Genomic DNA, 24889 nt, shown 5'->3' with positions numbered 1-24889 from the left:
GCTGGGGGATTGAACCGCGGTCCCTGTGCTTTGCTAAGCTTATTCTAAGTAGGTGCTTTAGACCACTGAGCCATCTCACCAGCCCCGGCAGGGCGTTCTGAGACTCCTGTTTTTAAAAATGTTACACAAAACTTCCATGAATAGAGATGGCCTAGAAGTGGATTAGGATATTTGTGACTCAGAAGGCAAATTTTAAGAAATTACCAAGAAGAGATATAAAAGAATAAAGACATTAAAATGGGAATGAGGAGTTAAGAGACAATGTGCAAGACAAAAGGGGGTGGATCAGTCTCCATCTGAAAGAAGTCCCAGAGCGAGAAAGAATGTGTGGCAAAGCAGCAACACGTAGGCACTTGGTCTTTCCCAGGACTCATGCATATCATACAGACTCAGGCTGACAAGCACCAGTAAGAATAAATAAAAAGGAATACATACCTAAGAGTGTAATTTAAAAAGAGGGAATAGATAGAGAGGCCTTAACAGCAACCTGGGGGAAAAGACATTACCTATTAAAGAATGATAATTAGACGGGCAGCAAAAATTAGGGCTGTAGTGCACTTGAATGACTGGATGGGGACGGCCCAATTAAGCCTGGGATCCACTGTGTGCTGGGGAAAGGGAGCGGCAGCCCACAGCTGCCCATGGAGCATCTGCGCGCCAGCAGGTGTCGGGGGTAGACCGTGTGCAGACAACGCTGCGCAACACACCGTGCAGGGATGGAGGCTGAGCCTGCCCTCTGTGCCGCCTGGTGGCTCTGAATTCAGTTGTGCAAGTGTGTGTTCCCTGTTTTAGTAACAGAACTGTTTTGAAGATGAAGGTGTGGAAGAACATACTTGAAATGCTAGTGGCTGCTGCTCTGGAGAAGAGGTGTAGCAGAGGAGCACTGAGGGTCCCAAGGAGGCTTTTTCTTTCACCCCAGACACAGTCAGGTTTAAAAAGCACAAACTCATTCTTCAAGGGCCTTGGTCATGCAAGGGCGACCTCTGCTATTCCTGAAGCTGCGCACACACTCTTATTACATACATCCCCTAAGTATGCTTTGTTTCTCAGTGTTTAAAACAATGTATCTGGAACATCAGGGACTCGAATCTAAGGAGTAAGTGGAGATGGCGGCGGCTGCGGCTGGTAGAGTGGTTGGGGCAAAGCTGGGTCTGTGTGAGATTCGCATCCACTTATGTCAGCGCTCGCCCGGCAGCCAGGGTGTGAGGGACTTCATTGAAAAACGCTATGTGGAACTCAAGAAGGCGAACCCTGACCTTCCCATTCTAATCCGCGAATGTTCCGATGTTCAACCCAAACTGTGGGCCCGCTACGCATTTGGTGAAGAAAAGAATGTCTCCTTGAACAACTTCAGTGCTGATCAGGTAACCAGAGCCCTGGAAAATGTATTAAGTGGCAAAGCTTGAAGCCTTCACTGAGGATTGTTATGACCAAGAGCCCCAGAACCTGGGTTCTGCTGGACAGTACAATGGGAAAATGTGTTCTCTTGCTTATAAAGCTTGTGCTATAAAATGCTAAAATAAATAAATAAATAAATAAAAATAAATAAAACAATGTATCTACCTATTTCTTAGGCAATGTGAAGTGAAGCAGAAAATAAAAGCAAATACAGGCTTAGAACACCGTGCAGAGATCCATTATAACACCGCGCAGAGATCCATTATCCCTTGGCTTGCACAGCACTGGAGAGCTGATGCAGGTGAACAGAGACCTACTACTGCTAGAACAGCCAGCTGTCCAGCTGCCCTCTCCAGGGAGGGGCCTGGGACTGGAAAGACAAGGAGCAAGCGTAAACAGGCTCTCAGAACAAAGATCTCCCTCTCCATGAGCAAGTTATAATACCTACCTTTAGGCCTTTGTAGGGAAAGAGATCTGAGCTGTTCAGGCAGAGAAGAGAGAAGCAGTAAAAATGCAGTACAATAAGCACTGCCTGTAGACTGTACTGGGACTTGGTAAGGAGTGCGATGGGGGCAGGTAAAAAACTTTAGGCTGAGTAATTCTCGGTGCATGTTTGGTTAATAAGGGTCTATTCTGCTGTGGTAATTTCCATAAAGAGGTCCTCTGCTGAATATTTATACTCCATAATTTACAGTTTGGCTGTTAAGGAGACAAAGGCAAACACAAATTTGGTCCAGAAGTTCAAAGTTTGCCATCTGTTTTCCTATTGTATTTAGATACCAGCATGGATGGCTCCAAACAAAACAAACAAATACACCAAAAGATACAGCAGTAGTATACTTGATATCACTAAGGAAAACAAAAATGGGCCAAAACAGACTTGAACTTATCCCCAAAGGAAAAAAGGAGAAGTATTTTTCTGACATCTCCTTAGAGAAGCAGCCCTCTGGCTCTTGTTGACAGACAGAAATAGCAAACACCAGTGTGCTAAGTCCACCCAAGTCATCAAATTCACATTAAGAAGCAGGTATCGGCCTCAAACATCTGACAGCGTGCAGTACCAATTTGAAATGCAGTGTACCTTGGCAAAGCCTATAACCTCAGTGCTCAAATTGAATCGATACCGGGAAACAGGTAGCACAGCACATGGGCACAAAGATATGCCAGGACAGCTGGGTCCAGGGACAGAAAGAAGCCAATGGTAGATATTGTGAATCTCCATCTAGCGAGTATTTCATCAACTTTGCCCACTGAAAAGAAAAATAATTGGTCCAAAAGCTGTAATTGTATTATGTTTAATATTCATGGTTGGGCTTGGAGGATTGTTCCAACACTCCCTCTCTGCAGCCCCTCTCTAATGAAAATCACACCATAGGAGCCGGCTCTAGCCCGCCAATTAAAACAAAAGACACCAGAACCTTCCAAAGACTCCAACAGAGGAGCATCCATCTGATGGGCAGGAAAACGTGCTGGAACTGAGAGGGAGGCACGCTCTGGTTGGTCCTGTGTTAAGAGCTTTGAATAACTTATTATAACACTTGCAGATGGAGCAAATGCAACATTTACGCCCTGCTCGCGTACTCTCTAGCAGCAGGCAGCGTACTACAAGCACACCACAACTTTCTATTTGTCAGGCAGGAAGGAAGCTTGGACTTCTTTAATTAGGGGTCACAACTCAGGGCTTGCTTCCTATTGGCTTGGATTAAACAGCTCCATACAATAAAGCAAACTCTATTTGGTGGCAAACTGAAGCCTATTTCAGACTCTGGCTTGGCAGTTTCATTAAAGAGGACCTGACCTTTAGCTGTATTTCTAGGCCAAAAATAAAGGGAACAAGCCATAAAAGCATTCAAATGCAGGCTTTTTAAAAAATGACTAAATTAATCAAGAACACTGTTTTTTTTTTTTTTTGTTTTTTTTTAAAGAAAGCATCACATAATTCTGTTTTATTTCACTGAACCTGAGCTATTAAAAAGGATTTAAAATATAGCCTTACCTGCCAAAATCAATAGCTTTATCTACATGGTACTGAGGCTGGCCTTTAATGAATGATTCATTTTAAACAGCAACTGGAAAAACATGTATTTCAGGTAGACTTGCTTAGCCTCTTCCACCTAGGCCACGCTTCATGTACCTTGTGTCTAGAGCACTTTGTCGAGCAGTAGTGTGCTCTGTACACAGAACATAAAGTTAATATGGTCAAGAGTAACAAGTCCTGTGGAATGGCCTCCAAACCTTTCTGGACCTTGGTTCCTCTGCTGGGTCTGCACGGAGATGGTCTTGAAGACTCTCTGTTAAGCCCTAAATATAGTGATCTGCGGCGAGGCAGCCTGTGATGTTGCCTGTGAGGCACAGTGGTCATGATCTACCGATACAATAGGGCACCTGATCCCACGTTGGAAATACCAAACCTTTTACTTAATTTTAATACTGAAAGTGTTTATCACATGAGTGCTTCATATATCCATGTTGCACACAAAGATTCCAACACAAGTTTTTTTATTTTCCTGCACAAAGACACCATGCCTGACATCTGGAAGCTTACTGTGTAATACCTACCATGTCTTAATCAAAAAGCTGCAGATAATCAGGGCAGTGTGGTACTGGCAAAACATAGACATACAGCTCAAATGGAACTGAAATGAGAGTTTGGAGTAAACCCTCAAATTTATGGTCATTTGATTTTTAAGACTGGTGCTAACACAATTCTGTGGGAGAAAGAATGGCTTTCAACAGATGGTGCCCAGACAACTGGATGTGTACATGCAAAAGAATGAAGCTGGACCTCTAGCTCACACAGCATACAAAATTCAGCTCCTGCAGGATCCTACACTTCAGTGTGAGAACTGAAAGTATAATATTCTTTGAAGAAAACACAGGAGTAAATCGTGTGACCCTGGGTTTGGAAATGGCTTCTTATATATGTCACCAATGGCATACACAAGTGACAAAAGAAAAAAACCAGATAAACCAAACTTCATCAATATTAAACACTTTTGTGCTTCAAAGGATGCTGCAGCTAGTGTGAAAAGACAGCCCACTGAGTGGGAGAAAATATCTTCAAATTATGTCTGATGAAGTATACATCTACACACACAAAATGATAAAAAGAAAACCCAATTAAAAATAGGATTTGGAGAGACATCTCTCAAACACGATACACAAATGGGCAATATGGACATGAAAGGGTATCGAACACCATTAGCACCAGGGAAATGCAAATCAAAACCACAAGGAGATACCACGCCGCATTCGTGAGAACGACCATCTCAGGGACAATAAGAGCAAGTGTTGGTGAGGATACCCCTCACTACAGTGCTGGTGGCATGAAAGATGCCACAGTCACTTTAGAAATAGCCTGGCAACTCTTCAGGTGATTACAGCACAGAATCAACACACAGGCCAGCAATTTCACTCCTAAGTGTATGAACCCAAGAGAACAGAAAACACACATAACACAAAAACATACATATGGATGATGATAATAGCAGCATTATGCATGAGAGTCAGAAAGCGAAACAACCCAAATTCCATTAACTAACGAATGGATAAATGACATGAACATGGTCTATCCACACAACAGGATATTATTTGACAATGAAAAGGAATGTCATACTGTTTCATGCTATTGTGGGGTTTATCTTGAACACATTTATGCTTAATGGTAGAAGCTAGTCCCAAAGGGGTATAACTGATTTTATTCATATGAAATGTCCAGAATAGGCAAATCCATACAGATAGAAAGTAGATCAGTGGTTGCACAGAGATGGACAGACTAGAGGAAATGGACAATGACTATTAATAAGTACAGAACTTCTATCTGGAGGGATGAATACATTCTAAAATTGACTATGAATCTATTGTATATAAGTTATATCTCAATAAAAATATAAAATGAAATGTTAATGCAAAAAATTAAGACTATGGTGAGGGGTATATAAATCTATCTGACTCAGAACATTAAACTGTGCAATTTAAACTGAATTATATGGTATATGAATTTTACCTCAACAAAGCTGCTAAAAATAGAAAATAAACTAGAATAGGGAGAGGGCTGCAGGATTTACTGGTTTAGTGAATGGTGCATTAGGATTACTTCTAGCAAGCCAGCAGAAGCTGAAGCAACAGCCTTGGCACCAATTCTTACTCTGTTCTCCCCAGCAGTGCACATGAAGTGGCTCCATTGTAGACCCTTGATGTCATGGGTGAGAGTAAGCAGACCACAGGTGGGATGGCCCAGAGACACAAAATAGGAGGGAACCTCATTCAGCACAGCCCTCGACTGCCAACTATGGCACTAGTTAAGCAGAAAATGAGAAAGTTGTCCATTCTGGCCAAGACAGAGTAAGCCACCTAATGCTACCTCTCACATTCTGACCATCATCAAACTTATGGCAGAAGTAGGAAGATAAGACTGCTGGGGCTACAGTGAGTGCACTCAAGTGATGGTCATGGAGGAGAGTCCCACCCTGGGAAGCACTGCACAGGGAAGTACTTCCCCCTCTTTCCCGCACTCTTTTACAGCCTTGTCCAATAGCGCTTCCCTATATTTTATTGTGGTGCTGGACGTGGTGTGGGAGGCTACAACTTAGAGGCAGACCTTACTTTTCTGATCAGAGGAACCAGTGAAAGGGGCCCTTAGAATCCAGACAGTGAGTGTGGGAGTCCTTATTGGGATTTCTCCTCTCTTCTTTAGAGTCTCTATCTCAAGAATAGTTCTCAATCATAGAGCTACATAGTGGATGGTGACATGAGCAGGCAAACTCTGACAGAAAGCCCAACTTCCGGCAAGAGGACCAGGGAAAGGGGATCCTGAGTGCTGGACAGTATAAGGGCTAAGAAAGGGGGAGGAATAGGGGATCCTAAAGCCTCGTGTGAGCATGCATGAGCCCCAGGCTCATCCTTGAGTGTGCAGGACAGATCCAAAGTGGCTTGGAGAACTCAACGAGATTGAAACCACTGCCAACCTTCAGACTAAGTCCTGTGAGGCTTATGCGCAGGTTATGCCAAACTAGCAGAGCAGAGGCTCTGGAAATTGGGCTGATGCTGGAGGCACCACCAGCAGAAAGCGTGACCTACGTACAGTGTGCATCTAGCCAGGGTGACTGCCTGTTTGTTTGTTTGTTTGTTTGTTTAAATTACCCTTCTCCTGAGAATCATATAATGCGAATCAACGTATGCAACATAACATATCCACAATGTCCAGGACATGATCCAGAATTACCTGACATACCTCAAACGAAATGAAACAGGGAAATGTGATCCACTGTTGAGGGAAAAGATGTCAACCCTAATGATCTGGGAAGTCATTGGCTATAAATATCTCCCACGAGAGGAAGGTAGAATGAGGAAGACAGTACCTTCTCAGTAGAAAAATAAGAATCTAATAGGAAATTTTTGAACCAAAAATACAGAATCTGAAATAAATCTCGAGATGGGCTCAACAGCAAGATGAAATTGACACAGGAAACAGTGAACCTCAGGATGAAGCAGTAGTGCTGGGTGTAGTGGTGCACATCTGTGATCCCAGCTAGTACTCAGGAGGATTGCTACAAGTTCGAGACCAGCCTGGGTATAAAGTGAGCTTAAGGCCAGCCTGAGCTGCATACGGAGACCTTGTCTCAGAAAGACAATAAATAAGTAAATAAATAAATAAGCAAGCAGTAGAAACTGTATAGTCTTAAAAACAGAATACGGTTCAGAAAGACAAATGACCAGAGTACAGAGCACCACTGAACTGCTGGAGAAGATCAGAAGGCCTAATTCTTGTCACTGAAGTCCCAGAAGGAGAGCAGGAAAAGAAGAAGTAATGATTAGAAGTCTTCTCAAATTTGGTAGAAGACATAAATTTAGATTCCAAATCTCAATGTAGAATATAAGAAAAAAAATTTTGCAGATCTTTCCTTGGTGACTCATTCAACTATCTCATAAATGCCCTAATTCCTAAGCTATTAATTAATTAACCAATTAATTCCCCTCACCTTCAGTTAACAATCACTTTCATTTAACACTATAGACTGTAAAAGGACCATGATTGTATGCAATGCTTAAAAATGCTGCCAATGAATTTTATGATGCCCCTGTAAACAGCATGTCCTGACATTACAGATGTGAAAAACTTTAAATAAAAGTAAAATTTAAAAGTTTATCTGGGAATAAGTATAAAACATATAATGTCAGGCAGCACTGAGCCGGACATGGATACCATGGTAAACAGGGTAGACGTATATACCAGCCATCCCGATACCCAGCACTCCTCTAATGTGCCTTTGCTTCCTAATACACCAAGAAAGACAAAACAGGCACTCAGAAAAGCTCACTGGTCTATACTGACAACACTCTGGGCAAAGCCCCTGCACCACGCTCCTCAGCAGGAGGACAGCCTAACAACCACTCTGTTTCTACCATCACTGTCTATTTTCTGGCAGACTCTAACTATCCTGTTTTTTTCTTTTCTTTTTTTCTGGAAAGGATAACAAGCTAAGTACTTTTAAATTTTTTAATTGAAGTCTACTTTTATGCCCAAAATAAAATTCTCAGTATTCCACCCATGCCTGCAAACTACGAAGACTACTTTCCATACTTTAATAAAGGATTATTTTTGTCAACCTGGGACAGTTTTATGTATCTTTAAAGTTCATTTCACTAAAAAAAAGTTCATTTCATTCTCAAGCTATTTATAAAGTACTAAGAGAATGCAGTGGAAATTTAAAGGGTTTATTTTGTTGTCGTTTTAAAGAAAAATAAGAAGGTTCCAGAGTTCTTAAAATTTCATCTGTCATTAAGTGGCAGCAAAGGATGTAGTTCTCATAGCATTTGACCTCTTCCTTCTTCTGAAATAAAGCACAAGCTTACAGGCCTGGCAGTGCATCTTCTTACAGTATAAAACCTTCGGTGGGGGAAGGTAAGGCTTCCTTCCACCACATTTAGAAGTCTAGACTCCTTTATTCCAGAGGTTCCATTTTTATTTAAAACAGAACATTTTTAACCCTAGTATTTCGAGTGCATGTGGCAGACCCTACTATTTTGATCTGTAGAGTTTTCTTACATGTGAAGCAAGTCCCATGTGCCAGCAGAGGTCAGACAGTGCTAGGACTAGCCCTAATTAAATGCCACTTTGGACACCCAACCCCAACTCTAAGTCACCAGTCCGTTATTCCCATCCACAGAGACAAAGGCCTTTAAAAAAACATAATATTAGCCTAATAATAAAGCACACTCAGCAAGGTCAAATGTGGTTCCACACAGGCCAAGTAGACAGTTCATGGAAGGCCCATGGCTCCTGTTCTGGCTGCCGGGTCACAAGGAGCCAGCCTCTCCAGAGCAAAAGATACCTATACGAGATAAACAGGTCACCCAGCTGACAGCTTGCTGTACAGATGACTGTGCTCATGACCTCCTAGTGATAACTGGGCTAAAGTAAGCAGAAAGCAAAGGTCTCTTCTCTGAACACAGTTTGGCTTCCTGAAAGCTAACTTCTCTACGGCTGAATACTTAAGTGCTCATATTGCAAACAAACTCTGGGTCACAAACTGCAGTTTCAAACCTTTCTGTTTGGCTATCCCCAACATCCTCTATAGTTGCTCTCCTCAAAAACAAGGAGCTGCTAGGCTCATTTGTGGAGATCCTATCAGCTAAGCTCCAAGTACACTGACTGCTGCATTTCCTGAGCCAGATGTAGGGCTAAGTATCAAGCCTAAAAACTAAGCTCTGAGTTCAATTCTCAAGCATCAGAATATCAGCGATGTAGCTCACCTGAAAAAAAAATAATAAAAAAGATCAAGTAGCCCCCTGCCAAAAAAAACCAAAACACCACACCCACACATCTTTTTGCAGTGGGAGGTGAGAAGACAGAGATGTGAAGGTCACGAGTTGAAAATATTATTTGATAAAATAATTATTTTTGCAAGCTGCTGCCCTGGTGGGGCTGAGGCCTGGGATGTGGCTCGGGGGAGTGCCTGCCTCGCAAGCTGGTGCCCACCACCTGCAGCCCGGGGTGGGCTGGGGTGGGCCTGGGGGTAGCGCCAGCAGACCCTGGCCTCTAGCCACGCTACTCTCTTTGGGGCACTGGATCAGACACTGCAGATAACCAGCCAAAGATAAATAAATAAATGGCAGAGAGAAAGAAAGAGAAAAGGCAAGGGGGAAAGGGAGTAGGAGGAGGAAAAATCTGAAATCTGGGCTTGGAGGGTCTTTTCAAGCACTCTAGTCCTTTTGTGTTGAGGGCTCCTGGAGTGTCCAGGCCTGGCACTGGATCCTGCACCGGGAAAATCTCACTCCCTAAACCAGTGCGTTAAAGAGAAGGCTGCTAATCAGCTAAATAGAAACTGGAATCTGTTCACATCAAGTCTCTTTTTTCCCCCATCACCAGAGGGACACCACAGTGTTCTGAAATACACTCTTGACATCATTTGGCAGGCAACCCTATTTTGTGGAACATGATTCATCCCTTAGGTTATTGTTTTTAATATTAGAAAGTGAGCTTTTAAATGCCAAACAAATTTTGCAGGAGGGAGACAAAAGATATTCCAAGTGGTCTCACTGGACCTTCCACCAACTGTGTCCACCAACTGGCCGAAAAGAAAACCGTCCTGTGGTGCTTCAGAAACAGAGCGGAGCCACAGCAAGATCCAACTATTACCTAATGCAAGACTGTTCTCCAAGTTAGAGTGCGGCAGGGGCTGAATTCAGGTGTGTGAAGTGGGGAACACATGCAGTGGAGACTAGCCAGCACTCTGGAAGCTGGGAGACCAGTCACCCACAGAAGTGCAGTGCCCCCCAGCACTGCATTTCCCACGCAGACATACCTCCTGTCCCTGTTGCCACTGACCATGAGGTGGGGGGGGCTGTCTCTGAGGTTGACACAAGTGAAGTCACCAAGCGCATTACCCAGCTTCGAGAGGCAGCGTTCTGCTTCCAGGCTGTACACCAGGATCTGAGAGAGGAGGAGAAACAATGTGGGTGCTCAAGTCTATATACCAGACTGACATCAAACACTTCCATCTCCCCATCATACAATGTATAATAGGCACTCCACTCTGCCTCTGCTAAGGAAAATGTTCTGCACCTATACTGAGAATGTACGGATGTGGCCGTTAGAGTGACAAAAGGAAATGTAAAAAATCATGGACAAAAATCCAAAATTCCTCAGGCCAAGGTGCAAACAGGTTTATAGAATACAAAGGAAAAGCGCCAAATGGGAAACTAGGAATTTGCTGCTGTTGTTATTGTGGTGCTGGGGATGCAACCCAGGGCCTCACGTACACCACGCAAGAGCTCTGCCACTGAGCTCTCTGGCCCAGTCCACGTATTCCAATTCTTTTTAATTTTTTTACTAATTCTTTTTTAGCAGAAAAAAGGGGGAAAATTAAGGATCACTGATTACAACTGATTTGGAATTAATGGGAATGCTAAGAAGGAATCAGAAAGCTTGTAGATGACCAGGGTCTATAGGGGTGGGGCTCTTGCTGTATTTATACCATAGACGAAAAAGAATGTACAGCACACGTATCCAGGAGCATGGAGCATAGTTAAGCATCAGGTGATTCCTTTAAACAAACTCCACACTGAAAACTCTTCTTCCCATTCTGCCTTGCTAATTGGAGGAAGCTCCGTCCCATAAGGTATAAAAGCAAGGAGGAAGGTGCCTTCAATTTCTAGACAATGTATTTGTCATCTTCAACTGAACTTTCTCTGCACTAATGGGGGTGGGCAGAAGTAAAGGATGAGCACTTCAGAGTGCTTAAGTCTTTTACTAAAAATACTTAGTAACTCAATGCAACTTAGTTCAATCAAAATTAAGTGCTTCCTCTGGCCACTATCCTTGGTGCCAAGGAGCTAGCGGTAGATGCAAGGACATAGTCTTCCATCCCAAATTCACAGTGCAAAGTCTCCTCACTGACACAGACACCTCCCATCTTCTGAGCAGACCTTCCATTCTGTTGATCACATAGGAAAGACTTCAAAGCTCATCATTAAACTCAACAGTTTAACACTACTGCTTTCTAGATTCTCCTCACAGCATACACGCAGAAATAACATGTTGTTTCTTCACCTATACATTTCTCACAATGTAACAGAATCTTAGGTCCTTACTGAGAAATTAACAATAAATGAAATTACCTTTACCCTGAAGACCACCCATGTCATTGTCAGTACACATTTCTAACATGTGAATATTTAATAAGTGAAATTCCTGATCTTCAAAACTATCATAATACTAATTAATGATTGGTAACAACATCTGGAAGGAAAGACAACTTTGCAGTTCAAAAACTGCCTTAATAGATTAAAATGACAGAGAACAAGGTGGGATGTTGCTCAAATCAAGTTTCTGACTGAGAAAGATTTCAGTAATTTTAATCAAAATATGATTCTTCCAAGCAAGAATATAGAAATAAATCTATTTTCAGCAAATAACAACATAAAATCTATTACTGGAAAGACAAAAAAATTTTAAAACAGCAAATGATGGTATAGCAGAAAACTAATATTCTGTGATTACTTCAAAATGGCTACTCAAGAAAAAAATTTCAATGTTCCCAACACAAAGAAATAAACAAGACTTAAGTAGCTATCCAGATCCAATCACTAATGCAATGCTGAGCTATTCCCTGTAAATACATACTACTATGCCCCAAGTTTTAAAACATTTGTTAACTTAAAAAAGTAACATTTTGAACCTACTTCTCATTATAGAGCTTTCAATATTTTAGACTTCATATTTCCTTGTTTTAACAATACTTCCAGGAGCCAGGAATATAGCTCAATGAGGACACAAGTGCCTGCCTGACAGGCACAAAATCTTGGGTTCAATTCCCAGTATCCATGCACACATGCACATACTACACGCGTGTACACACACACACACACACACACACACACAGATAAATTAAATAAAAATACTACCTCAGCAGGAAGTTAGTGCTTTAATTGGAAACATGTCCACAGTAAATGTAAGAACTGAAATCAGCTTGGATCTTTACTTTTTCTAGAAGTTCAAGATGAATCATCTCTAAATGATACAGAGATCTAATCTCTCATCAAAAAGACTACAAATTCGTCATAAAGACATCTAAGTCAGCAGTCAAGAGTCAAGTAGTTTCTAAAATGTTCAATAATTCAACGAATCAGAACTACGAAGAGAACCTTCACCATTGTGTTTAGTTAAAGACCACAGAGATTAGAAAACACATTACCGCCTCAAAGGCAGGTCTTCCACATTACGGTCCCTTAACGACCTTTACCATGGCTCCCTCCCTCTGCACTCTCTCTCTTTTAATAAGGTTGAGCAAATGGGACTTCATTTTATCTGAATGCCACAGACTAGTGAGATTAATTATTCATGCTCACACTCTCCCTCTTGTTAAGATCATGCATTAGACTAATTTTTCTCTTTATTGCCCTAGTTGGGCAAGTCTCAACCCACGGCCATTTGACTCATTCTCAGAGGTGCACAGATACGCTGGAAAGAAGGAAGAAATGGTCCACTGCTGCCGTCTTGGGAGAAAATATTCTACACTAATGTGACCACCAGGTCAATAGACGTTGAGGATTTTTTCTGTTAAGCACTAGAAGTATATTATAGGAGAGTTTAGCCAATAATTACAAAGCAAAATTTTACTGGCACTAGGTATTTAAGAATTACCAAAAAAGCTAAATTATGTTGAGACCATTTTCTGTTCTGCAAGGATAAATACGGGCTGGGGAGATAGCTCAGTAGAATAAGCATTTGCCTGGCAAGTATAATGGCCTGAGTTCAATCCCCAGTTCCGCAAAACAAACAAACAAACAAACAAACAAACAACAACAACAACAACAACAACAAACCCACAAGGTGTAAAAGGTGCTATGTAAACAATAACATTATCTTTGCAAAGAACTCTGAGTTTTCTATACGTTTTGCAGATCTTTAACTATTTCCAATAAAAAGTAACCTTTTTAAATTAATGATCTTCTGTCTCACACTATTTAATAAATAAAGGGAAGGGAGAAGACAGCAAAAGAATCTTAATTTTCCATTTTATCAATTATTTTGATTTCTCTGAAATCTTTCTACAATATTTTTCTGATTTCAAACATTGAATAATACATACTAAATGCTAACAATAGTTATATGACAAAGGAAAGTGTTATACTACATTTTTCAGGAATAAACTCTTTAAAATTTAATTTTATTTAGGAATAAACTTTTAAGAGACTGCCATACATGTTTTTTAGGCTGTCTAAATGTAAACATCAGTCTCTGGAGTTTTGTTTTGGGAGGCAGGTTTGTTTATTTTTTGTTTCTGGTGAGAGATTCTCACTATATAGTCTAGGTTGGCCTTGAACTTGCTAAATTGCTCAGGCAGCACTCAAACTTGTGACCCTCCTGCCTCAGTCTCCTGAGTGCTGAGGTTGTAGGCATGTGCCACCATGCCCAGTTTATCTCTCTTTTTACAGATGTATATAACATTTTTCCCAAAAGGGGACTGTTTTACAGCTTGTTGCCTACTCGTTACTATCTGTGGTAGTTAACTGATGGTGTCAACTTGAGTAAGAAGTTCCTAAAGACCGGCCTGGGCAGCTTACTGCCTGACTGGTATAAAGGGGAAAGAAAGCAGGGCGGGCTCCAGGCAAGCCCATCGGCTCCTGACACGGACTCCCCAGCACTCACACTGAACGCCAGGCCTTCCCTCAGATCCTTCAGCTCCTAGCATGTGGACACCCTTCTGCACACTCCTGGTGTGCGGCCAGAGAAGCCAATCTGTAAGGTTAAATCTGTTTCTTTAGTAAGCTCTGACTGACACATTTATAGATACACTTTGCTCTTGAGTGGCGGCATAGAATTTTTTTTTCTACATACATAATTCCATACAGGTGGATATTTGGGTTATTTATGTTTTTTTAGATGAAGTAAACAATGCTACAACTCACTCAACAGCTATTCAACAAATATTTATTAATTACCATCTATGCACAAGGCACTGAAATGAACAGGGACACGAATGATGTGCAGACTTCTTAGCCTGCTGCCAGCTGAGTCTGCCTCCTCACCAGCTGTTGCCGACCACCAGCTGTTTTGCTCCTTCACACCCGAGACCTCCTCTCTGTAGAGATCACTGACCATCTTATGGCCACGTCCTAGCAGCTGTGTCTAAAGCAGCAGGAGCAGCGTTACAGAGTCAGAAGGGAGGAAACAACCACCGTCTCAACATCTGGGACATATCAGCAATCACCCTGGGCAGAGAGGGAGGCCTGCATCTTCCGTGTGTGACCTGGACCACTGAGGGTGGCCAGATGCTGCTGCTTTCTGGCCAATCCATTAAATGGTGACTGTCCTTGTGGTGGGGTGGGCTCAAAGCACAGCCTTCTTCACCCAGCAAACTCTTCTGGACTCAGGAACTGCCATTATCTTTTGCAGTAACCACAGTTACCCGCGCATAGAAATCACTACCCCTTCAGATTACAAGGTCCTCCTGTCTTAGAATCTTGATAAGATACTGAAGAAAAGAAGTTTGTGTGTTAACTACTGGGAGCTGGAAAGCCAGCCCCACAACCACTCCTCTCTGCACAGCTGCTCCAGGACAGTCAGGGGCAGGCAAGAGGTTTCCTCACAAGACAGTAACATTTTAAAAGCTTTGAAAGATAAGATCTTTTGTCTGACACCTATAAAAAAGGGAAGTAACAAAGAGAACAAAATACCAGGGGATGAGAAGCAGTCAGAGAAAAAGCGCAGGAGGAGGACTGGCCTGCAAGTCTTGGAGATCGAGCTTGCCTAGTTTCTTCTGCTCCATAGCACTCTGCACCACTACTGGACACTTCTGCTCTCCAGAGTGATGATCAGTGAGCCAGCCTCTCTTCCCCTCTCACACAGACTCTGCTGTCGTCTGCATGAAGCCCCAGCACAGTCCTCCCCTCTCACTGGGGGTGGGGGGGGGCGTTTATGCTCTACAGACTCATCCAACTCTCTCTCAGACCCGTGGCTCTCAAACACCGAGGGCAGGAGAGTCCTGAGGAGAAGTGGCCTCAGCAGGTCAGGTATAGCTTACCACGCCCTGGACCACACACTGGAGAGCACTCCCAGAGTGGGACCATAAGCTCTGTGGGGTAGAATTCCTGCCCCTCATTCATTCGTGCACCATGGGACTGGCCTGAGTTGGGCACATCGTCTCTGTATCTTGCTAGGTACCTGCATTTGTGTTTGCAGATAACTGACTATGACTCCAAACCAGGCAAACCCAGAGCTCAACTCAGTCTGGGGCCCAATAAATCCTGATATTCCTCTTATTGCTTAACAAGTTTCTCCACTCCAGGATGCCTGATCTTGCAGCTGGCTTATACAAAAGAAGTCAGTGAGTCAGTCTGTCTGTTTTTCTTTTTTTTCCTGACACAGGGTCTCATTTCATGGTTCTGGATGGCCTTGAACTAACTCACTGTGTAACTTAGGCTGGCCTTGAGTTCAGCAGGGTTTTTTAAAATTTAATTTATTTATTTATTTGGTACAGGGCCTCGCTACCTACACAGCTTGGACTTGTAGTGATCCTCCTGTCTCAGTCTCCCCAGCGCTGGGATCATAGATGTGTACTACCACACCTGGGTTCGGTGGCTGACATGGTGTGCCTTGGGCTCTGGGGCCAGCACGGCATGCAGTACCACGGATCGAACTCGGGTCCTTGAGCTTGCCAGGCAAGTACTCAGACCATCAAGCTATCTCCCGAGCCTCCAAAGGAACTATTTCATTCTATGCCAAACAGAGGAAGGTCCCACAGATACCTTTCTGCAACGTCCATGTTCTAGTATACACAAACTGCACCAGGTCCTGAGGTTCTATTGTTGACAAGGTGGCAGCCAAGCACACCTGGAAACATACTGAAAATGTCCCTATGATGTCTGTTCAGCTCAAAGAAACCAGGCACATCTGTGGGAGCCAAGAGTGATGCAAGCCCTGAAACTGGAAAGGCAGTGAGGACCAAGGCCAGGAGCTGCTCTGGGAACACCTGACAAAGCCAGGAGCCTAGAGGGCTAAAGAATCAGGAGACCCAGCATCTGGCCAGTACAAAGGGGAGCAGCAAAACTGAACTCTGTAGGTGGCTGAACTACGCACACCTTTAAGAAAAAGCAAGAGGAGTGTTTTCTACCTGGGGAAGAACCTGGAAATGTGTGTGCCTCGGCAGTAGCTCACACATCTGTCCCTCTCCTACATGGCCGAAGAAGCCAAGTCTAGTAATTATTTTCAGATTGCTAACATGTCTCTCAGTACCTGGCAGAATCTTCCTGGCAGAATCTACAACCTCAACCAGACTCTCTTAAAAAAAAATCTATGAATCAAGAGCAGCCAAATAACTACAACAAAAGAAAAAATTTCAAACACAGGAATAAAAGTTTCTCATAAGTGAGACACATAAAAACAAGGCAAACTAGACTTCCATGTGCATCAGAAATGTATCAGGTAGAGGACACAAAGCAAGGCGTTCAAGGTATCTGAGGGAGAGAGAGAGGGCAAGGGGCAGAAAAACAGATTAAGCAGATTTGAAAAAATACAGAATTTCTGGAAATTATAAAGATTAGTAAGAAATAAGAATCCAAGACAGAATCTGTGAATGGGAAGACTTCAGGAATTATTCCAAATGAACATAGAGACAGCTGGGAAATATGAACAAATGGTGAGCAGCAGAGAGGAGAGAAGGAGCTGGCCCCGTATGGACCTTCTCTGAGTTCCAAGAAGAATGGACAGGAACTTTCAACAAGATACTGGTAACTCTCTACAGCGGAAGAAAAGAAGCACCAGAAATCCCAAGCAGGACAGACAATGAGAAAGGCACACGCCGAAACACTGGAGTGAAGCCATAGGACAGAAAAAACAAAGGGATGATCTTAAAAGCATCAAATGAAGAGAAAAAGTCCTAAAGGGGAATGACAATTACACTGACAACCAACTCCTCAGTAGCTTCAATGGAAGTCAAAAGCAATAATACCTTCAAAGGAGAGAGGAAGAATCCTGTCAACCTAGAAGTATAAAAGACCAGCAAAACTGTCTTCTAAGAATAAGGATGAAATAAAGATGTTTTTAGATAGAAACACAGACAGCACTTGTGGTCAAAAGATCTTCACAGAAAAAACTTCTGAGGAATATACTTTTGGGAGACAGAAAACCATTCCAGAAAAAAGGTCTGAGATGCTGGAAGGAATAGTAAACAAAGACTCCATGTGCACCGAAATATGCAAACACTAACTATATTTTAGGGAAGGGTCTATAGAATGTCCAGGGTCTCACTACTAGATCAGACTCACAGTGATCCACCTGTTTACAGCCTCCCAACAGCTGGGATTACAGGCCTATGCCACCACACCAGTCTTAATTGCCTTCTTAGCGCGCCTGGGAGCGGAGCCCGCATGGCAGGCCCAGAGATCAAACCCCCAGCCCCTGAGCCTGCTTGCAGGTGCTTTAATCACTGAGCTATTTGGCCAGCCCTGCAAACACTGACTATACATCAAAAAACAATGCTGACTTGGGGGTGAAACAGAAAAAAACATAGTTCCAAAAAGTCAAATGTCGAAAGAGGAAAATGTACAACTGCTGAGATGCGAGGTGCACAGGTACGCGCTGATGCCAGTGTGGAGAGCACAGACACTTCTTTGGACACCTGCATGCTATGGGGCATGCGGGAGGGACTCCTTTTGATGAAAGAACAGCTACACAGATGTTACATGTCTCTGTGTGTAGCTGTCCACTATAGACAAACACCTCACTGTCTTAAAGAGACTTCATGAATACAAATGAACACGACTCAATCTGCTGTTCACCAACAGCAACTGATTTAGCTGCCTCCTAAAGGGCAGGTACGGTTTCATCAGTACAGATCTAGGAAATCTCATTGTGTAAAATGTAAAAGACATAAGAAAAACCCAAAGTACTATTCTAACCCAATGGAATTATGACCCATAGAAATATGAAATTTAACTACAAAAATTTCAGGGTTTACATGTTAATGTTCACACACAAAGCTAAGTGAATAGCCTCTATAAATTCACAGATGAGCTAAGGATTTTCTGAAAAAACAGAGATGAGAAAGATGGACAACTGGGAAAGAGGGAGAGCTAGTGAAAAAAGAGTAAATCATACACAAAACAGCCAATAAAAAATAAAAAAAGCAGTTAATATACATGAATAATGGATGTCTGATTTAAAAGCAGTTTACTCCAATATGATGTAATTTTTGACAATCAGCCAGAGAGACTATTTTGTAAGTCCTTGCCAGAGATAAGTCATGGCGTGAGGCCTTGGTAACACGGCTACATCTATGAACATGTGGAAAATGACTTTCTCCACCATCCCAAAGGTGACTTTGTTAGCAAACAGAACCTTGCCTCTCAGGTGCATTTAGCAGCAGCCACCAGCAAGATGCAGAGCTTGAAGGGTAGATCCCTGACATAAGCACAGTTCCCTGAATGTGCCTCCCTAGCAGCCTCCATGACATGCCTCTGGCACCGTCCACACTCACACTCAGCACAAAGGGAGAAGAAGCCTGGGACGCTTTCATGTTTAAGTTTTAATTGGAGTGACAAGCCCACAAGGCCAAGATATTTCAGGGACAGGACAGTGTTGCTGAGCGTCGCCAGGAGCTGGGTAAGCAAGGCCTGTACACGCTTCCACCACGTGCCAATGCACCTGCAGCCCCCACTGTTCCAGGACTTGACTCTTCTCAGGCAGGCAGTGCCAATCACCCAAGCTGTGCCAGGCGCAGGGCTTTGTGATGTAGGCAGATGTCTACAAAGGACCAAAGCAAGGCCAAACTGACACCTATTGTGACCTACGCTTGAAAGGAAGCAGACAGCAAGAGCATATAGTACTGGAAAAATCCAGCAAAGATGATCCCAACCCCCTTCCATTTCTCTCCCCACAACACTACAGGTCCTTGAAATGACAAAGAAAGACAGATTTGCTCTGCGGGGTGAGCACAATATGGCTCTTTGCTTTGCTTCAGGGATCCCTGCTGATAATCTCTGTCCCCATGCTAGAATAAGGAGAAGGGATGGGACCACAAAGAACTGGTAAATGGTTCTGTGAAATGAACAGGAAATGTTTGCTGTCCAGTCAGTCCAGTGAAGAGTGAAGAGATTTTAATTATTATGCAAATGTATGTCGGAGTGATCTGCACACAGAGCACCACCTTTCATGTCCCCAACAGGCCTCATCATAATAAGGAGCACTGACAGTTTCCAAGCACTTCACAAATATTAACCACATGTGCACAATCACAGTCCCCATAAGATGTAGTTATTATTAAGTCTTTTACAGGAAGAAAACTGAGGTTACAACTATAACATGAATTCTTTAAAATTAAAGAAAACTTGAACATTGTTTTCAAAATGGAATGATCATATGTGAGCTGCTTGTAACATAAAATGATCTGTAAACCTATAGACTTAATTAACATAGTATATGAAACCCAGAATCTTAAATTAGCTTGATTATCAATTTTCTTCTGTGTAGCCTGGCAGCTTCTAGTTTCATTCCAATTTAGACTGGACAAAGGCTTCAGAGGGTAGTCAGAGAACGTTACTCAAGTCAGATCACTGAAACAAATGACAGCTGAAGGGGGAGAGTGAAAGCTGCAGTGAATAATCAGAGCCTTTGGCACAGGGCAGGCAGTCCACCCACCGGGTCCCCTTTATCCCAAGGCGTGACCATTTCTAATCACGGTATGTGGCACATGACGGTATCGCCAGAGACCTGCTTAACAGTGTTTGGCAGACACTATTCATAATCCCAGGATATGCTTTTCACATAAACCCTTTCTAAATATTATTCTACTGGAGTCTCACAACCACCAAGAGGAAGATGGATAAATGCTACTTTCATCATTTTATACATCAAGAACCTGACACTAAAATCACCTTAAATAACTTGCTCTAAATCACACAGGTTACAAAGGTAGCTGAGCCAGCAGCAGGCAGAGCCCAGCCATTCTCATCCCCACATCAGTTTGCTACCATGTCACAATGTTTCCTGATTCCTGTCAAAAACAGTTATTAAGAGCAGCTACTAGATAGGCACTTGCTTAAGATGCCAAACATAGCTGCAACCCATTGTCTCACCTGCTCCCCACAATTCCACATGGCCCCAAGTTTTACTCAGCGTACAACAAGAGAGCAGAGATGGAGGGAGGACACACTTCCTACCTAGCCATGAAGTTCTTAGAGCAGAATTCAAACCTGGGAAGGTGGCCTTCAATGCTCTTGCACACTACACCTCTACCTCAGAGTATTCCATATGTGGTGCTACAATTGGCGGCAGCAGCTCTGGGCATTCAGCACTGCAAATTTTCAGGCCCTTTCCCAGTCCCGGTGGACCAGCAGCTCTGTGGGAGAAGGTGTCTCTTACTTTAATCAGACCTATGGATTCTGACTCCCACCCTGCCACAGGTGAGAACTCTGGCACTACACCTACTCTGTGCTGCCTTCCAGGCTGAAAGTTTCGGCCACTAACGAGCTAAGGGTTACCTACTCGAAACAGGTCACTTCTTGCCCCCCACGGCTGCCTTCTTGCTACATAATCCTGTGGAACAGTAACACTTTCAACACATGCAGCAGGACCTGTGGGCTGTGAGAGCTCAGAGCAGCTGGTGATACACACAAGCCTTTCCTGAAAGGACACAGAGAGGGAAGTAAAGGGGAATGCTATCAGAATGACCACAAGCACATTTCGGACTGCATAGCCCTGGCTGGAACAAGGCAGGGAACTGGAAAGCTGGGGGCGAGATGAGACGGGTTCTGACTCCAAGGCTGAAGGTGGCGCCAGGACCATACCCAGGTCTGTGTGCATGCTATGCTGCCCAGGACCACCACATGGGATATAAAGGTGCCCAAGAGCATAAAGGTAGGGAAAGGGGGGAATAATACTCATAACATTATTTTCAACATTACATAAAATCTTTGTGTAAAGGACATGAAAAATCACAGCCCAAGGAAATGCCAATGAATAGAGGCAGAGTCTGCACCAAAGTACAAACCTGCAAAATCTGGAGAAAGTTGGGTATATGACTGGGTTGGATCCAGCCAACTATCCCACACCACTGGCCTAGTTTTCAAGTAAGACAGGAGGAGTGTCTAGAAGTCAGGTGACAGCGGAGTTGCTTCCTGCGCAGAGCACACTTCTAACTTGACCTCATTTTAACACATTTCAAACTCATCACTTGGCCATGGAGGTAGCTCAGTGGTCTAAGGGCCTGCCTAGACTGCCTAGACAAGCTCAAGGACCCAGGTTCAATCCCTGGTACCACATGTGGCACCAGCCCCAAATGGGCCTGGTGGCACAGGCCTGTAATCCCAGTGCTGGGTAGTCTGAGACAGGAGGATCACTACAATGTGAGCTACGTAGTGAGAAAGGGTCTCACTAAATACACAAAAATTTAAAAACAAAAACAAAACTCATCACTCTTCTTGACTCCCTTTTTTTGGGTACTGGGGATTGAACTCAGGACCTTGTGCTTGCCAGGTAGGCGCCAATGCCACTTAAACTATCTCCCCAGCTCGAGTCCCTTATTTTGTAAGGTGACTGCTCAAACATGGGCTGACTAGAAGTTGTCCTTCACCTTTCTACATGGGGACTTACCGTAGAAAGTAAAAAGGAGTAACTCTGTTGTCCATTAGACTTCATGTGCAACTCAATAACTGGAAGGTAAGTTAATTATAAATCCACTCCCTAACAGCACTTTGCAGAAAACTGAAGCAGTGGATAAATTAATAAATCATTCACAGGCATACTTCTCATGCAAAAGTTCTTTAAGTGATAACACTGTATTAGTCTAGTTTACACTGCTATGTGTTGTTTTTCTGACAATTTTTTTTTAAAGAGAATAAAAATAGTAAACCCCTTAGAAACCATACAGAATTCCACTAAACAAAATGATAGAAATTCAACAATGGTTGTTATATACTGCATTTTGTTGTCTTCAAATTTGCTATGTTGTATTTAAAACAGTAAACTATCTTAAATATTCTAAGACTCAAGCCTTCACGTGCCATTGTCTGTGTGTTCTCTTTTTCCTACCCTCCCCTAGCCCCCCACCAGCCTCAAGTGTCCGCAGCACTGGGAAGTGCACAGCTCATTCTATAGCCTTCCATTCCTGGAGGAAAGGCAAAACATTTCCAAAGGCTGCCCTCCAACCATCACTAACTGCAAGATGGGCCCATTTTTAACATTAACAAAGCAGGTTGCTGCCTGAGAAATGTTTATTCTGAGACGTACCTGACACACAGTAACCAAGCCCACATCCACCTGTGCAGGTGAAATAAACCCAAGAGTTAACTCCAAGTTCATTCTCTGCCACAGTGTAGGGTGGTGAACCAGGATAGAAGTTCTATATAAGTAGTCAGGGAAACCAGTAGAAAATTTAGGCCCTAAATAAAATTCTAAACTGAACTCAAGAGCTAAATGGAGAAAACAGCAATGAGCATTACACACTGTAATGTAATGGTTCTCAGAACTCGTTCAGAATGTCAAGAACACTGATTAATTTGTTTAAAAGTCAGAAGCGTCACTGACACACAAAAGCTGTGCAAGCATGAGTGCAGACAGACGAGACAGAAGACACGATGCCAGCGCTGTCCAGGAAGACTTCACATCATGAAGGCTTTTACACAAAGTGGCTCAGCACTCACATGAACTCACTGCAGTAGCTCTGCACAGAAGCTAAACTGGCTCATTCCTGTCAACTTTAAATGCATTCTTTAGAATAACTCAGGAAAATGAGTCCTGTGAAGAAATCATCACTATGAGCCTGGCTGGTGCACAGTGCCCACAGCAACACCCCAGCCTGTGGCCCTCCTGGGACTACTGCCCCTGTGGAAGCCCCTGCACACCTCCGCCTGCACTGCCCTTCCCCCGGTGCCTGAGGAACTCCGCCTGACCCCAGAGCAGTGTGCACTGACCAGGTACAGAGGAGGTACAGAGCATATAACATCATCTTCCTACAACCTCAAGTTTCCAGATGGGGAAAGCAACGGTGCAGCTTGCCAAAGGTGTAGCTGACGCCACAACCCATGCTTGGTTTCCAGTGGTGACATGACCATTACCTTGACCGCAGCAGAAACTCAGGTTTCGTCATATTGCTTTCAGTAGCTTTATCCATCTCTTTCAGGAACACTAGAGTTCCTAGGCCACTGTTAGCTTCTGTATCAAGAAACAGCATTCTGAGAAACATTTTCCTTAAAATAACCATTTGTGTCTGTGTAGACAACAACAAACAGAAACTAGACTTTTGAAAAAAAAAATCTTCCTTTCTTCCTTTCTCCTTTCTCCTTCCTTCCTTCGGTACCGGTTCTTGATGCGCAACTCAGACTTGTAGTGATCCTCCTATCTCAACCTCCCCAGTGTGGGGATTACAGGGGTGCTCCACTTCAGTGGCTGGCATGGTACACCCAGAGTTCCAGGGCTGACACAGCATGAAGTACCAGGGATCAAACCCAGGTCCCTATGCTTGCCAGGCTGGCGCTTAGACTGCCGAGCTGTCTCCCCAGCCTGACACTAGTGTCTTTAAGGCCTCTAATTTTTAAGAGAGATTTTGCTCCATTCAGAAAAACCCTTTGGAACCTGTGGAGACACTTTAAGGTTATGCTACAAATGAGAAGGTTTATTTAGCCCTATTCATTATTAACAATATACTAACAATAATATCAATTATTGATACCTTTAAATATTAAAAGATAGCCAGATGTAGTGGTACAAGCTATAATCCCAGTGCTTGGGAGGTTGCAGCAGGAAGGATCATCATGAGTTCACAAGGCAAACCTGGGCTACTTCATGAGTTTAAGGCCAGCCTAAGCTACATAGTGATAGCCTTTCTCAAAACAAAACAAAAACAAAAACCTGAAACATGTCCAAGATACATTTGAACATTTGTATCTCCTTTATTTATATAATTTGTCATCATTTTGAATTCACCAAGCCCATTGCAAAGGTCTTCCTATCACCTTGCGCTCATCTCTACATGGAGAAAACCACCTGTCTGTTGCTAAGTCACTGTTAAGCACCTCCGGGCTGGAGTGCCGAGGCAGATGTCACATGCACTGCCTCACTGCCTCCAGGGCCAATCAGAAGTCTAGCATGTGATATGTATTCAATCAGGACTCAGCAACAAGGACAGAAACCTTAACAAACCAAGGGTTCTTCTGCTCATGCAATCTAGAAAACTGCCCTTCAGGAGCTATTTTTCTAAATCTTTCCAAAACGAAAGAAAGAAACAGAGACAGCAAGAGATGGACAGACAGAAAGAAAGAAATTGTAAAGGTTCAAAGTAAAGATGAGGGCTGGAGAGATGGCTCAGTGGTCTAAGGCACCTACTTAGAACAAGCTTGGCAAAGCATCAGCGACCGCGGCTCAGTGGTCTAAGGCACCTACTTAGAACAAGCTTGGCAAAGCATCAGCGACCGCGGTTCAATCCCCCAGCACCACATGCCAGCCAGCCCCGCCCCCTGGTGGGCTGAGCTGGCCACACACACACCACAC

At 43.3% G+C, this 24889-nt stretch overlaps 2 protein-coding genes across 2 annotated transcripts in view; one reads left to right on the top strand and one right to left on the bottom strand.

Moving 5' to 3' along the window:
• Positions 1-24889, bottom strand: part of Fbxw8 (F-box and WD repeat domain containing 8) — a 123750-nt gene that overhangs the window by 10510 nt on the left and 88351 nt on the right. Inside the window, exon 10 of the mRNA XM_004636336.2 lies at positions 10206-10333. Within this exon, the coding sequence (XP_004636393.1) occupies positions 10206-10333 (128 nt within the window). The remainder of the gene's footprint in view (positions 1-10205; positions 10334-24889) is intronic.
• On the top strand, positions 1083-1513 carry LOC101584568 (NADH dehydrogenase [ubiquinone] 1 alpha subcomplex subunit 2). The gene has a single exon (XM_004636223.3). It carries the CDS (start codon positions 1107-1109, stop codon positions 1404-1406), a length of 300 nt encoding a protein of 99 aa, XP_004636280.1. The 5' UTR covers positions 1083-1106; the 3' UTR covers positions 1407-1513.

This window comes from Octodon degus, unplaced genomic scaffold, assembly GCF_000260255.1.
Source record: "Octodon degus isolate 3935 unplaced genomic scaffold, OctDeg1.0 scaffold00079, whole genome shotgun sequence".
Taxonomy (NCBI): Eukaryota; Metazoa; Chordata; class Mammalia; order Rodentia; family Octodontidae; genus Octodon; species Octodon degus.
This window is presented reverse-complemented; position numbering and strand designations above follow the sequence as displayed.